Raw genomic sequence first — 14,322 nt, 5'->3', positions numbered from 1 at the left:
TCCTACACAGACACACAGACACACACACACACACACACACACACACACACACACACACACTTCCCTTCTCCTATAGAAAAACAATATGGAAATAAGGCCAGCGCAATCTTAAAATGGCCTCTAGGTGTTCAAGTGAAAGAATCACTCATCTCTCACCTTGAATCAAAAGCTGGAAATGATTAAGGGTTTTGAGGAAGGCACATTGGAAGCCAAGGCAGACTGAAAACTAGGCCTCTTGTGCCAGTTAGCAAAGTTGTGAATGCAAAGAATGGTTCTTGAGAAGTAAATTACAAGTGCTACTCCAGTGAACACAGAAGTGATAAGAAAGCAAAACAGCCTTATTGCTCATTGGAGAAAGTGTTAAGTGTTCTGGATAGAAAATCAAGCCAGCTGTAACATTCCCTCCCATCAACACCTAATCCACAGCAAAGCCCTAACTCTCCTCAATTCCTTGAAGGCTGGGTAAGCTGCAGAAGAATGTCTGAAAATAGCAGAGGCTTGTTGAGGAGGTTTAGGGAAACGTGTCAGTTCTCTAACATTCAGTCCAAAGCATAGCAACAGGTGCTGACAGAGAAGCCACAGCAAGTTATACAGAAGATCTAGCTCAGATGATTGATGAAGGCGACAACATGGAACAAGTTGGCACTATAGATGTCACACAGACTCTATAGACTCCCATAGACTCCCATAGCTAGAGAGGACAAGCCAGTGCTGGCTTCAAAGCTTCAGAGGCTGGGCTTACTCTCTTGGGAGGGACTAATGCCACTGTGTCTCCACACCAAAGTTCAGGCTCTTGTACCATCCCAAAAGTTCTGAGTCCTTAAGAACTACACTGAAACTAATTGTAGGCCCTCACAACAAAGCTTGGGTTGTAGCACGTTCATCCACAATGTTAAACTCACTGTTGAGACCTTCTGCTCAGAAAAAGAAAAAAGAATCATTTCAAAATATTCCTGGCAATGCAACTAGTCATCCAAGAGGTCTGATGGAGATGTTTAGTGTGATGGATGCTGTTCACACTGCATCTTTTCACAACCTATAAATTAAAGAGTATCTTCGGCTTTCTTTTTTTTTTAAATAAAGATTTATTTATTTTTATTGGAAAAACATATCTGCAGAGAGAAAGAGACACAGAATAAAAGATCTTCCATCCACTGTTTCACTTTTCAAGTGACCACAACAACCAAAGCTAAGCCGACCCAAAGCCAGGAGCCAGGAGCATTCGCTGGATCTTCCATGCGGATGCAGAGTCCCAAAGACGTGAGCCATCCTTCTCTGCTCTCCCAGGCTACAAGCAGGGAGCTGGATGGGAAGTGGTGTAGCCAGGACATGAACTGGTGCCCATATGGGATGCCAGCACTTGAAGAGCAAAGATTAGCCAATTGAGCCATCATGCTGGGCCAATAATTTCAACTTTCAAATCTTATTTAAGAACGATGTTTCAGAAAGTCATAGCTGCCATCAAGAATGATTCCTCTGGTGTATCTAGCAAAGTAACTAAAAAATCTTCTGAGAGGTTTTCACCCTCCTAGATGGCATTAGGAACATTTCTGAATCACTGGCAGAGTTCAAAATATCAACAGTGACAGGGGTTTTGATGAAGTTCTTTCTGATCTTCATAGGTGACATTCAAGGGTTCAAGATCTCAGTGAAGGAAGTAATGCATTGGTAGTATAAATGATGAGAACTGAGGCTGGAATTGTTGCACAAGGGCTTAAGCTGCCACCTGTAACGCCACAGTCCTGTATCCGAGTGTCGATTCCCATCCCAGCTTCTAGGCTTCAGATCCAGCTCCCTGCTAATGTGCCTGAGAAAGCAGGCGAAAATGACCCAGCACCTGGGGCATCTGCCAACTACATGGTGGGCCCAGATGGAGTTGCACAGTCCTGGCTATTGCAGCCATTTGGGGAGAAAATTAGAAGATGGAGGATCACTTTCTGTCTACCTCACTCTGCCCTATAAGTGAATTAATTTTTTTTAATTACAAGATAACTAGAATTAGGAGATATGGCTACATGTCATCATCTTATGACCATACTTTAGTTTAAGTTAATAGATGAGTTGAGAAGGTTATGTCTTGGGGCTGGCACTGTGGCATAGCAGCCTAAACTTCTACCTATAATACTGGTATCCTTTTTGAGCACCGGTTCAAGTCGCAGCTGCTCCAGTTGTGATCCAGCTCCATTGCTGCTACACCTGGGAAAGCATCAGAAGATGATCAAAGTCCTTGGCCCCCTGCACCAATGTAGGAAACCCAGAAGAAGCTCCAGGCTACCGGTATGTGGCCTACCCTGCTCCAGCCATTGTAGCCATTTGGGGAGTGAGCCAGTATATGGCAGACTCTAACTCTGCCTTTCAAATAAACAAAAAATAATTCTTTAAAAAAAGTGATTTGTTGAGATTGATTCTAATTCTAGTGAAAGTGTTGTGGACATTGTTGCGTTGACCACAGAGGATTTTGTTGGAATAACCACATAGGATTTTGACTATGAATGAACTTACTTGAAGGGTTCAAGAAGATTGTCTCCTGTTTTGAAAAGAAAATGCCCCAGTTGAGAAAAAATGCTACCAAACATCATGTATGAAAGGAACAGTGGGTTATTTTCATGTTTTATGAAATCGCCACAACCACCTCAGCCTTCACCAACCTTTGTGAGTGAACAGCCGCCCCCATTAAGGCAAGATTCTCCACTAACAGAAATTAGGAGTCTCTGAAGTACTAGGTGATCATTAGAACTTTTGGGGGGCAAACTTTTGTTTTAATGTTCATTTGTTTATTTGATGAACAGAGAGAGTTACTTCATCTGCTGATTCATTCTCCAAGCATGACTGGGGAGCTAGAGCCAGGTGCAAGGAACTCAATCCAAGTCTTCCACATAGGTGGACACCCAGTGACTTGAGCTGTTACCACAGTGTCCTAAGCAGAGTCTGTATCAGTAAAGAGCGTTAATCAGGAGCTGGAGCTGGGCACCAAGCCCAGGTATTCCAGCCTGCATGACAAGCTAAATGCCTGCCCTGAAATAAGATTTTTTCAAAATCAGAATATGCAAATTGCATATGCATATTAAGATATGCATATTGCACATGTAATAGAGTGTAAACATAAATTTCACATGCAGTAGGAAACCAAGAAATTTGTGTGACTCCATTTATTGCATACACACTCTATTGCAGTCCTCAGGCATTAAACCCACTTGTCTCCTAGAGATGCCCATGTTGGATTAACCATCAGCTTCTCTGGGTGATGCTGTCACATCCTTCCCCTCACCATATAGAACCCAGGTATCCTTCCCCTGTGCTCACTTACAAACCCGTGACTAGCCTGTCTTTGCCTTTAATGTAGTTGGCTCACACATTTGGCAGTCATGCTGGTGCTCCATCAGCTCCACAAGAACCCCCGTTACTGATTTCTGTGCTCATCCACCAGCTACTGCATGCTTTGCTGCTAATGGGTCAGCCCTGCAACCTACAAGGTACTTCTTCTTGTGTTCCTGAAGCCACTTCAACAGAAGATACCTAGAGTGGCAAGTTTCTGGGGTTGTGCATTCTGTGGGATGCTCAGCAATGACTGGCTGGCATAGTGGCATGACAGCCCAGTTCCTTTGCTCCAAGACAAGACTAAGGCTGTTGATTGCAGATCACATGCTCTAATGCTGTGTACAGGAGCACTCTCAGGCTGGGATCTTAGCTGGCGTCTTATGGTCCTTGGCTTCTTCCCCTCCCATCTGCCTCCCATGCTGTGTTCTTGGTCTCCTGCAGCATGTGGATTTTCAACTGTGAGCATCTGCTTCTGGGAATTTCAACCAGAGTTTCTTCAGGACAAGCAGATGCTCTTTTCTTCTGACTGAATCACTGCACCAGAAGACCCATTGCCCCTTCATACTACAGGTCATTGTTGAATGGTTGGATGGAATGTCTTTCTTTCCTGGATGACTAAAGTCCACTGAGCTTAAAAGCCAGTGATTAAAATCGCCTAGTTTGATGTCAGAGAGCACTAAATCTGACTCTGCAAATCACACTTGACTCCTCTGTAGAGTAGAGACCCTGTGAGACCAATCTCTGGATGTGGGATGTGGGGAAGGTGAAATGAGCCAACACATACCTAGCACAAAGGCAGGGCCTGGCCCATCAGAAGGATGGGCATGCAGGTGAACAAATCTGTCTCAAACTGCTGCCTCTGCAAACATCGATGGCAAATAGAGAAGGTGCATGTTTGACCCACAACAAGCACCCAGTAGGGCCATGTGGCCCTACAGATGGGTGACTAAGCATCTAGCTCAGGAGACTGGACCACAAAGTAGAATCACCCCTTATGAGGGAGCGAGGGAGCAGGGTATAGATGTACCCACTTTATTAGTCATTGTTGGAGGGCTCCATGGAGGATTAATTGCCCGGCATTTCTTGGCTACATTTGGTTACATGGAAAGTCTTCCAATAACCTGAGGCAGGTTCCGATGTTTGAAAGTCAGTGGATCTCTGAATTTCTAAGGCCTAAAGAATACCACGGGGTGCGGAGGTGGGTGCTAAGATCCATGTGTTTCACTCATGTCCCTTGGAAACCCCTGTCCCCAACCCATCTTATTCACAGCCACAGCCCATGGCTGGGCTGAGAAGCTGTGCACATCTCTCCTTAGAGACTAGACCAGTACGTTTCTCCAGAAGAAAAGTGGTGTCCTTGGTCATGGGATAGCCCCCAGAGTTAGCACAAGGTTGATTCCACCACAGCCAGTTTGAGTCCAAGCTAATCTGCTTCTAATCCAGTTTCCAACTAATGCTCCCAGGAAGGCAGCAGATGATGGCCAAGTACTTGGGGCCCCTGCCACCCACATGGAAGACACACAAATAGAGTTCCTGGCTTCTGACTCTGGCCTGATCTAGCTCTGGCTGTTGCAACCATTTGAAGGATCAGAGCCAGAAAATGAAAGTGTCTCTCTCATCCTCTCTCCTTCCATTCCTGTCTCCCTCCCCCAACCTGTCTATCTCAAATAAATCCCTTTGGAAAGATGTGATTTTATTTTCTAAAACCTAACCATGAGATCGTTTCAAGCTATGAAAACAACAGATGGTGATAGTGATGGTGATGATGATGATGGCTGTGGTGATGGTAATGATGATGGCATTGATGATAATAATGAAGGTGATGGTGCTGGTGGTGATGATGGTGGTGGTGGTGGTGGTGTTTATGTCAATGGTGGTGACTGTGATGCTGAACCAAGCCAAAGTCCTATGGATATTCCCTAGATATTCCTTCCCCATCACTGCTGCCATTGAAACGAAGGACAGAGACAGGGTGCACATAGTGTCTTAAAAAGAAACTGCCTGTGAGAGCTGCTAACTGCAGGTGCCACATAAAACAGCAGGGTTAACATTGTGCCATTCAAACACACTTGCCCTTGCAATTCAGAAGCTGTTATGTGTATTGACTTTTCAGCTAGAGCCTGTTCACCTCCATTAAGTCACAGGCCATTGCAATTTATTCTTATACAAGATATATATTTTTCTAGTATAGCCACTGTTGCCAGAGTCCTGCATTTTTATTATTCCCAATGAACCTTTGCCCCTACCTGATAGGATAGTATTTATCTTTCAAAAATCCTGGTTTGAAAGCTTCTCCCTCTAGAGGGCCTTCTTCACTGCCCCTACGCAGAAGAGCATCTCTATATCACGTACCAGTGTGCACATGCTTGGAAGTATAGCAACCCCAACTAACAATGACTACAACCAATGGGAGTTTCTGTTCTCATATAACAAGAAATGCAGAGAGAGTTGGTTTCAGACATCAGTTCAGATAGCGAATGGTGCCCCTGGGATTCTAAAGGTTATCGTCCTGCTTGATCCTACAATGATCATACAATGACTGCTTTCGCTCCAAACAGTGCATCAAAGTTCAAGGTAGAAAGAAAGAATGCTCTAGGTGAATGTGTCCCTAATTCCCATGATCAAAGTATGGTACATGGCCATGGCTAGTTGCAAAGAGGTTTGGTTTTGTTTTGTTTTGTTTTGTTTTTTTGGTTTTTTAAGTTGAGTATGTTGTTTCCCAGAGTATCACTGGAGTTGCATGTACAAGATAACATGGTAGATCATTAAACCTTTCAGCCAACAGTGTCTGTCACATTACGGAACATTCTACCAGGATATTCATACCTTCAGTTAAGGGAGTCATTTATCTTGAATAGTCCCAAATACGTCCAAGTCATTCCTCTTAATCCAGTAACAGTGACTTAGATATCTTTTCAATTCACCTATTAATTTGAAAATCAGAGTTAGAGAGAGAGAGAGAGACAGAGATCTTCCATCCACTGGTTCATTCTCCACATGGACACAACCACCAGGACTGAGCCAGGCTGAAGCCAGGAGTTTCATATGAGTCTCCCATGTGGGTGGCAGGGGGTCCAAGTACTTGGTCTGTCCTCTGCTGCTTTTCCAAGGTGCATTACCAGGCAGCTGAATCATAAATGGAGCAACTAGGATAGTGACGAAGCAGATAGTGACTTTACCTGCTATGCTATAGTGCTGGCCTCATGACTCAAAAATCTCCAGTCCTTTCCACCAAGCAGGACAGCTGGTTTGAGTTGGTATTACATCCATTACTGTGGAATTAATAAATAAGTTTCTCTGAGTTGTGACTGCCTCAAAATAGAATCATCTTTTTTTGTGGCCTCTGACAGTATATACTTCAAACATATAAATATTATTTCCACCGAGAAGCAAGAGCAGGGTCCTGGCTACCCTGAAAGGCATTGCTTTATCATCTTGTCACTCAGGAATTCTTTGGGTCTGCCAGAAGCTGTTCATTATTGTTAGTTCACTGTGGTTCATTGGATTATCTTGGGTGTATCTGCTATCCATGCATCAGAGAGCACATCAGTATATTGCCACAGTGATGCTATGTGACACACAGCTTCACGACCTCAGTGACAGGTAGCAGTGACAGTTAACTGGACCTGGGAGTCTTTAGATCAGGCTGAATGATTGAACTAGGGTTGGGTTGACTAGTCTCTGCTAGCTGGGCCTGTCTATGTCTTGGGGTTAGCTGCTTATCAGATGCTGGGACCACTGGAATCACTCGGCTCTGCTTCACCTGTGTCTTTCTCCAGCGTTTTCAGCAAGAAGTGTGCATAAGGCACTTCCTTATATCAAAGTCCCCTCTGTCCACTTGTGTCCATTTATTCCTCCCAACAGTGCCCTGCTCCCTGAAGAGCATTGTGAGACTGCTGTCATGATGAGGGCTAGGTGTGATGAGAACAGAGTCAAAGCTGCACAGCTTGAAAGGGTCAAGTTCTGGACTTAACGCAAGGTCCTCCATGCATTGTTGGTTTGCTCCAAGCCTCCAGCTGTCCCTCTTTCAGCAGCTGCTGGGCCCAGTAGACACTGATCATGTATTTTTCTTGCTAGGTTCCAAAGGCAAAACCAGCTACTCCACAAGTCCCACTTTACTTGAGAACTATTCAGTTCACATAAATCATTCTGTGCAAGCTTATAAGGAGTGGGGTAGACACAGCTTCTACCCTTCAAGGGAGGAGAGGCCAGATCAGGAATTGAAAACAAGTCCTGTGGTCCTAGGCACTCCTGATCATACATCAGTACAGGTATGTTTCCAGAGAGAAGAAGCTCCTGTGTCATCTTAGTTGGTGCTGAAAACAAAAACAATAAATAAGTAAATAAACTCAGTTATACCTTCCATGTTCTGGTTCCTGTAGCCAAACCCAAGACTTGGTTTCCAGGGTGTACATTGGGCTCCAGGGTATTAGGGTACTTTAAGGATTTTGAAGAGTTAAGATCTCACCCTTTTGGGCACCAATTTGTGTCCCAGTTGTTCCTCTTCTAGTCCAGCTCCCTGATAATGGACTGGGAAGAGCAGCAAAACATGACCCAAGTGTTTGAACCTCTGCCCACATGGGAGACCTGGATGAAGCTCCTGGCTTCAGCCTGGCAAAGTCCTAGCCATTGTGGTTATTTGGTAAGTGAATCAAACATAGATTTATTCGTTCTCTCTCTCTCTCTCTCTCTCTCTCTCTCTCTCTCTCTGTCTCTCTCTCTTTCTTTGACTTTCAAATAAATAAATACAAATCTTACAGATACTTTTTTTTTGTTTTTTTTTTTGTTTTTTTTCAGATACGTTTTTACAATAAAAAAAAAGAAATGAGCTCTGCATAAGGTAGCAGCTGGACCCTGTGGGAAAGCTAGCAGAGAACTGTAAGGCAAACCCAAACTCTGCCATGCTTTAACCATGCATCAAGGTAACCTACTACATTATCTGAGTTGTCTAGGAAATGGGACCACTGAGTTTCTACCTCCCACAGGAGCTGCAAGAATGAAGTTATGTTGTGCTGGTGAAGTGCCCAGAGCATGACTGGGATTCCTTCTCAGCAAACTGGCAAACATTCTCATTGCTGGCTTTGTGATCATTGTGGTCATCATCAATGATAGTAACACAACCTTTGGAAATACTGGAATGGTCCAATCATCCTCAAAAATGCGTTATTCTTATGTAAATGCACTTGCCATGGTCTTTTTTTTTTATTACAAAGTCAGATATACAGAGAGGAGGAGAGACAGAGAGGAAGATCCTCCGTCCGATGATTCACTCCCCAAGTGAGCCGCAACGGGCCGGTGCGTGCCGATCCAAAGCCGGGAACCAGGAACCTCTTCCGGGTCTCCCACGCGGGTGCAGGGTCCCAAAGCATTGGGCCGTCCTCGACTGCTTTCCCAAGCCACAAGCAGGGAGCTGGATGGGAAGTGGAGCTGCCGGGATTAGAACCGGTGCCCATATGGGATCCTGGTGCGTTCAAGGTGAGGACTTTAGCCACTAGGCCATGCCGCCGGGCCCCATGGGTCTTGATAGTGCTGTCCAGGCCATACTGTCCAAGGTCTGTAGACTTTCTGTATCGCAGAGTCTTGCTTGGTGCATTAGCTCTGTTCCTTTGCACAGTGTGCTTGTGTGGCTTTGTTTTTGTACCAGTGTTCATGTAGGTCATGTGGGAAACAATCACAGCAGAGGCATACATACCCTCAGGTGCCAGGAGACTCCCACCGTCCTAGACGCCACTCCAGCTACCCAGGGGAGCTTGGTCATGGGTCTCTGATTGAGGGGGGATGTTCCCATCTCATTCTGTCTGTGCATGGAAAATATCACGGATTTCTACAACCAGTGCCATCAGAAAGCATGGGAGCTCGGCAGATCTATGCATTTCCAAACATGGATACCTGTAGGATGTTAGATAGAACCTTTTGCCTCCACACAGAACTAACACTTACTATTGGGGGACATATTTTTAATGAAATGGTATTTGTACTTCTAAACAGCATGCACTGTCTCAGTTCAATATGTCAACTGTGGACAGCTTGTTTAGATCTTGGTTAATCCACAGATGTGCAGTTCTCTCTTCCAATTGCTGAATTTGGATGTCCTTTCAAAGATAATGTTCAGACCTGCACAGCATTGCATCAGCCAAGTCATATGGCAGGAGACAATTTGAGTCCTTTGCCATTTGAAAATGTGCTTTCAGACTTACCCACAAGGCTGTAAAATACAGCATGAATTATTTTTAGATTGATGTCTTCAAAAAAACCCTACCACAAAGAATTGTGTAGAGGTTATACATAGATCAGTCAATAAAAAGTAGTTTTAAAGATTTCTTTGCAGAGTTGCTATTGTAGCATAGCACATAAAGCTGCTGCCTATGACACTGAGATGTAATGTGGGTGCCAGTTCATGTCCTTGATGCTCTACTTTCTATTACTCCTCCCTGCTAATGACCTGGGGAGAGCAGTGTATGATGGTTCAAATGTTTAGGTCCTTACTACCCACGTGGAGACATAGATGAAGCTCCTGGCTTTGGCCTGACATGGTTTTGGCCATTGTGGCCATCTGGAAAGTGAACCAGCAGGACAACCTTTCTCTCTGTTTCTCTCTTTCTTTCTCTATTTCTCTCTCTGTACTTATGTGTGTCCCTTTCTCTCTGTGTAGCTCTTTTTTATTATGTGTACTTATGCTATTTATATAGGGAAACAAATTTCATATATACAGATATAAGAACATGATAACTCAATGATACTTCCCACCCCATCTTCCTTCATTCCCAACTCTTATCATTCAAATAAATTTTTTAAAAGATTTTTGTGCATTCCCACCATCCAGACTCCTGAGAAATATCACACAAGAAATAGATTCAGGATGGAAAGCTTAGGGATTTTGAAACACAAAGAGCCACACCTGCTGAAGAAGGAATATAGCCATTAAATTGATGACTGGCCTTTCAAACTGTTGCATACAGCAAAGTTACAGAAGTGTGTGAACACATATCTATATCGATAATTTAATAAAAAGATTAGATGTACCATTTCATGACATTTTCATTGAGCGGTGTATTGCAAATGCCTTTGTTTATCACCATGTAGGAATTTGCAGAATACTTTGAACAGCATTTCATCAAATGGTGAATCATCATTTATATAACTCATCCCTTCTGGTGTGTTTTGTTAGGCTTTCATCATGTATTAGAGTCAGCAATTTGGGGATAAATAACTACCTCTTTGGTTTTTGTGCTTTTGCCTGATAGTTCCACAGTATCAAGTGTTAAGGTAAACTTCAGAATCATGCAATGTAGTGGCAGAAACCAAACACATACCTGTGAAAAGAAAAGAAGCTCGTGCATAGGAGAGGTGAAGGCACTAAATTAGTGTAACTACCAAGAGTCAAAGGCAAGAGAGATCAACATTTCATGCTTGGATTGCTGCAGAAGGTTCTTTGATGGACAATTGCAGGTGACAGATGCAACTGAACAAGCTGATGTGTAAAAGGCATGTTCTTGTCTCATGGATTTGAAGGTTAACTTTGGTTTCAGACTGAGCTGGATGCTGGGCTCACCTGGTGTCCTTGGACACGTGTGTGTGTTTGTACCTGTCACTTCTCTAACCCAGCCTCTTCCTGTGTGAGCAGCATTCTGAGACATACTTTGCCTACATGACAGCTATGTCACCTATCCCCCTTGCCATGGAAGTGTGTATTTCAGGAAGAGGCTCTCTTCCTCAGCTTCTCTAGTAATCCACATCTGACTCCTCTTTAACTTTTGGCCAACCCACCCCTAAGCAGCAGTGAATCGGTGTTCTGGCAGCCTGCCTGAGCCAAGTATCTAAGCCCTATTGTGAGGAAGAGGGGAACTGTGACTGAGGACCCCATTATGGGGAGCAGCTCACAGAAGGACAGCATGCTGGGAGGTCACTAGATGAAAGATGTGTCACTGCTGAGTAGGTTGGCCCTTCAACTTGGTAAACACTTTCAATCTTAAGTGAAGTGACAGAGTCAGCTAATCCAACTTGCCTTACAAGACTTCAGGTACGTGAAGAAGTCTAGGGGCTGAGTGGACTCTGGCACCACTTGATCAGTGCTCAGTGATGTCCTTAGGGGATCAGGTGCTTTCTACTTCAGGGTCAACTTACCTGAAGTCAGTTTTCCTACAACATTGCTGTCAGTGGCAGTTAGAACCCCTAGCTTTCTGTTGTCAACCAGCAAAAGAGTGACAAGTGACTCCCTTTGGCAAGGACTGTAAAACCTTTTCTGACCTCTGAGAGGGCCAATCTGTGCCATGCGCCGAACTCTGGACTACTAGCCATCCTTGGGGAACACTGCACACTGATTGCCCATCAGGTCTACTCCTGCAGAAGCAAGAAGTTAGGTGGCAAGCAGTTGCCTTCCACATGGGGGTGGAGGTGGACATTTGGACAAAACTAGGGTCCCCTTAGGAAGGAGTGGAGGATGGAATCTGAAGAATTACAGAGGAAGCAGAGAGTAGGTTGAAGTAGAGTCAGTTGCAGGCCAGAAGGGAGACTCCAGTATATGCCCTAGTCATAGCTGACCAAGATATTGAGGCAAGTTTACAGAGCCTTTCCTGCAGAGACCAACTGAATGAGCCAGTTCAGTAGGCAGTATTCATTCATTTTCCCTTTCTCCCTTCAATTCTTATATTTTGTTGAGCACCTGCTATTTGCTGTGCCATGTGCTCACCGCTGACATACAGCATTAATTTAAAAGATCTATTTCAAATCTGATACACTTCTAGAGGGGAGACAGACAATATATGAATTAGCATAGCATGCCATACCGAAAAATAATAAAATGAGGCAAGTGGGATAAAGAGAAGTGGAAGAGAGGGGAGTTTAGTAGACATTTTGAGAGGGGAATAATAGAGAGGGCCAATGAGATATTTGAGGTGGCAGGGACAGAGAGTGTCCAGGGCAGAGGGAGGAGAAAGTTCAAGGCTGAGGTAGGCATCTATTTGCAGAACATGCAAGTGAACAAGAGGAGAGTTTTAGGCAGTGAGGTTAGAGATAAAGCCCAAAACAGGACACATGGAGTTGTTCCAGACATTGCTAAGACCTGCTGCTTGGCTCTTTTCAGCCTTTAAATTCACGATGTTAAAGGATATTATTGAAGCCAGAAGCAGCCAGGCCTTTACCAACACAGACACCTTGGCTCTGTCTGCCTCTGGCATAACTGTCTTTTTGCCTCTCTTCCAGGCCATGTACATGTTCTACGCGCTGGCCATTGTGTGTGATGACTTCTTCGTCCCCTCCTTGGAGAAGATCTGTGAGGTATGTGTCTCAATGTGTCTGAGCCTGGGACTGTTCCAGCCTCCTTGCCAAGGTGCTGACGAGGCCGAGAATCCAGCCAGGGGTAGGGATACCAAAAGCACAATTAAGAGCAGTGGGAAGTGTTAGAAGCTTCTGTGGCCAGCTTCTCCCACTCCTTGAAGCACACCCTCATGCTACAGTCATCCCTCAGTATCTGCAAGGGATTGGTGCCAAACAAATCCGTGCATACTCATCTTTCGGTGTTCTGTGAGTCATCCCTGGATTCTTTGTAATAGCAAGGAGAGCATAAATGCTTTTTGCATCATTGCTTTCCTATGTAGTGTCAAGGAAGAGAGTCTGTATGTGCTCACTACACAGTTCTTTTCAGATCTTTTGGTTGAACCCACAGATGGTAGAACCCACAATGTGAGGTCCAACTCAGTTTCTGTTCTGTCTCCCCATTTTCATTTTGCCTTTTAACTCCTATTTTTCCTCCCCCCATCACTTGCTCCACCTGCTTTTAGCCCTTCTTTTACCCTCATCCCTTTTCTCTGGTGGCTGGTGGGGATCCTCAAAGGGTGAGAGCCCTCCAGCCACACACCACATCAAGCTTCCTGTCTCAAGTGTGCAGCGAGGCCCCGAACAGAGGCCTTGAAAGGGGTAAGATGAAAGAGTTGGGCAGAGAGTCTGGCAAAGCTTCTCTGTTAGCAGTCATCACAGAGAGCACCAGGCAGAACAGCAAGTTAAACCCCTTTCATCACAAACAGGCAGCACATCTAGAACTCTCATCCCTTGCCTCTTTCATCTCTTCACTCTAAAGCATAGTCTCCTTTATCTGGAAACTTCATTTTATCTATTGGAGTTTTTATATTCAGAGTCCTCATTTTCAGAAGGGACCTCGCCCAGACATATCATCCCATCTGAAAGTCCTGTCTCCTTTGGCCCAGTTCCTCCCACCTTGTTGCCCTCTCCTTTCCTCCCTCCCCGCCCCCAGGATCCAAGTCGATAGGTCTCGGCAGCAAGAGAGGGAGGGGCTGCAATCTTCAATTTTGAATAGATTCCCTGGTTGCTTGTCTAGAAACAACACTTTGAGGACCACTGACTTAAACAGTTTCTCCTACACCTGAAAGTTTTTGATTTTAGACTTTAGATAGGTAGGTAAGTGGATGGGCAGACAGATGCGGTAAACAGATCACTTGGCAGGTATGATGTTGGTAGATGATAGAAAATAGATGAGAAATATAGTAAATGAGAAATAGACAAAAGATAGATTAAAAAGAGAGGTAGGTAGACAGTAAGTAGATGACAGATTGTTCGGTGGGCAGAGGACATGATGCATGGAAGGTGGACACAGATGATTGATAGATGACGAATAGGTGATATGTGGGTGGATAGATGTCATATTTGGTATAGATAGATATTCAAACAGGTTGGTAGATGGGAGATTAGGCAGATAATAGGTAAATAATAGAGATGATAAATAGATGATTAGAGGTAGATAAACGGATGATAGGTAGATAGCTGATAGGTACATAAGTTGATCGATGACTTAGAGAAACAACCACCCGCAGAGGCCATAGCTGTGCTCTCCTCTTGCGGTGACAGTAGCATAAGGAAGGTGAAGTGGTTGCTGAGATGGACGCTAGGCAGGGGCAGGAGCCCATGCCCACAGGGACTCAGCCTCAGTGAGGCATTACCTGTGTTAGACAGGAGGAAGTGTCCAGAACCTATGGCTGAGTTCCTTTGTGA

At 44.5% G+C, this 14,322-nt stretch overlaps 1 protein-coding gene across 1 annotated transcript in view; it reads left to right on the top strand.

Moving 5' to 3' along the window:
- Window positions 1-14,322, top strand: part of SLC24A3 (solute carrier family 24 member 3) — a 445,716-nt gene that overhangs the window by 316,573 nt on the left and 114,821 nt on the right. Inside the window, exon 4 of the mRNA XM_004585641.3 lies at window positions 12,520-12,594. Within this exon, the coding sequence (XP_004585698.3) occupies window positions 12,520-12,594 (75 nt within the window). The remainder of the gene's footprint in view (window positions 1-12,519; window positions 12,595-14,322) is intronic.

This window comes from Ochotona princeps, chromosome 22 (assembly GCF_030435755.1).
Source record: "Ochotona princeps isolate mOchPri1 chromosome 22, mOchPri1.hap1, whole genome shotgun sequence".
NCBI lineage: Eukaryota > Metazoa > Chordata > Mammalia > Lagomorpha > Ochotonidae > Ochotona > Ochotona princeps.
Note: the sequence above shows the minus strand (reverse complement) of the source record. Positions and strands in the feature narration are given on the sequence as shown.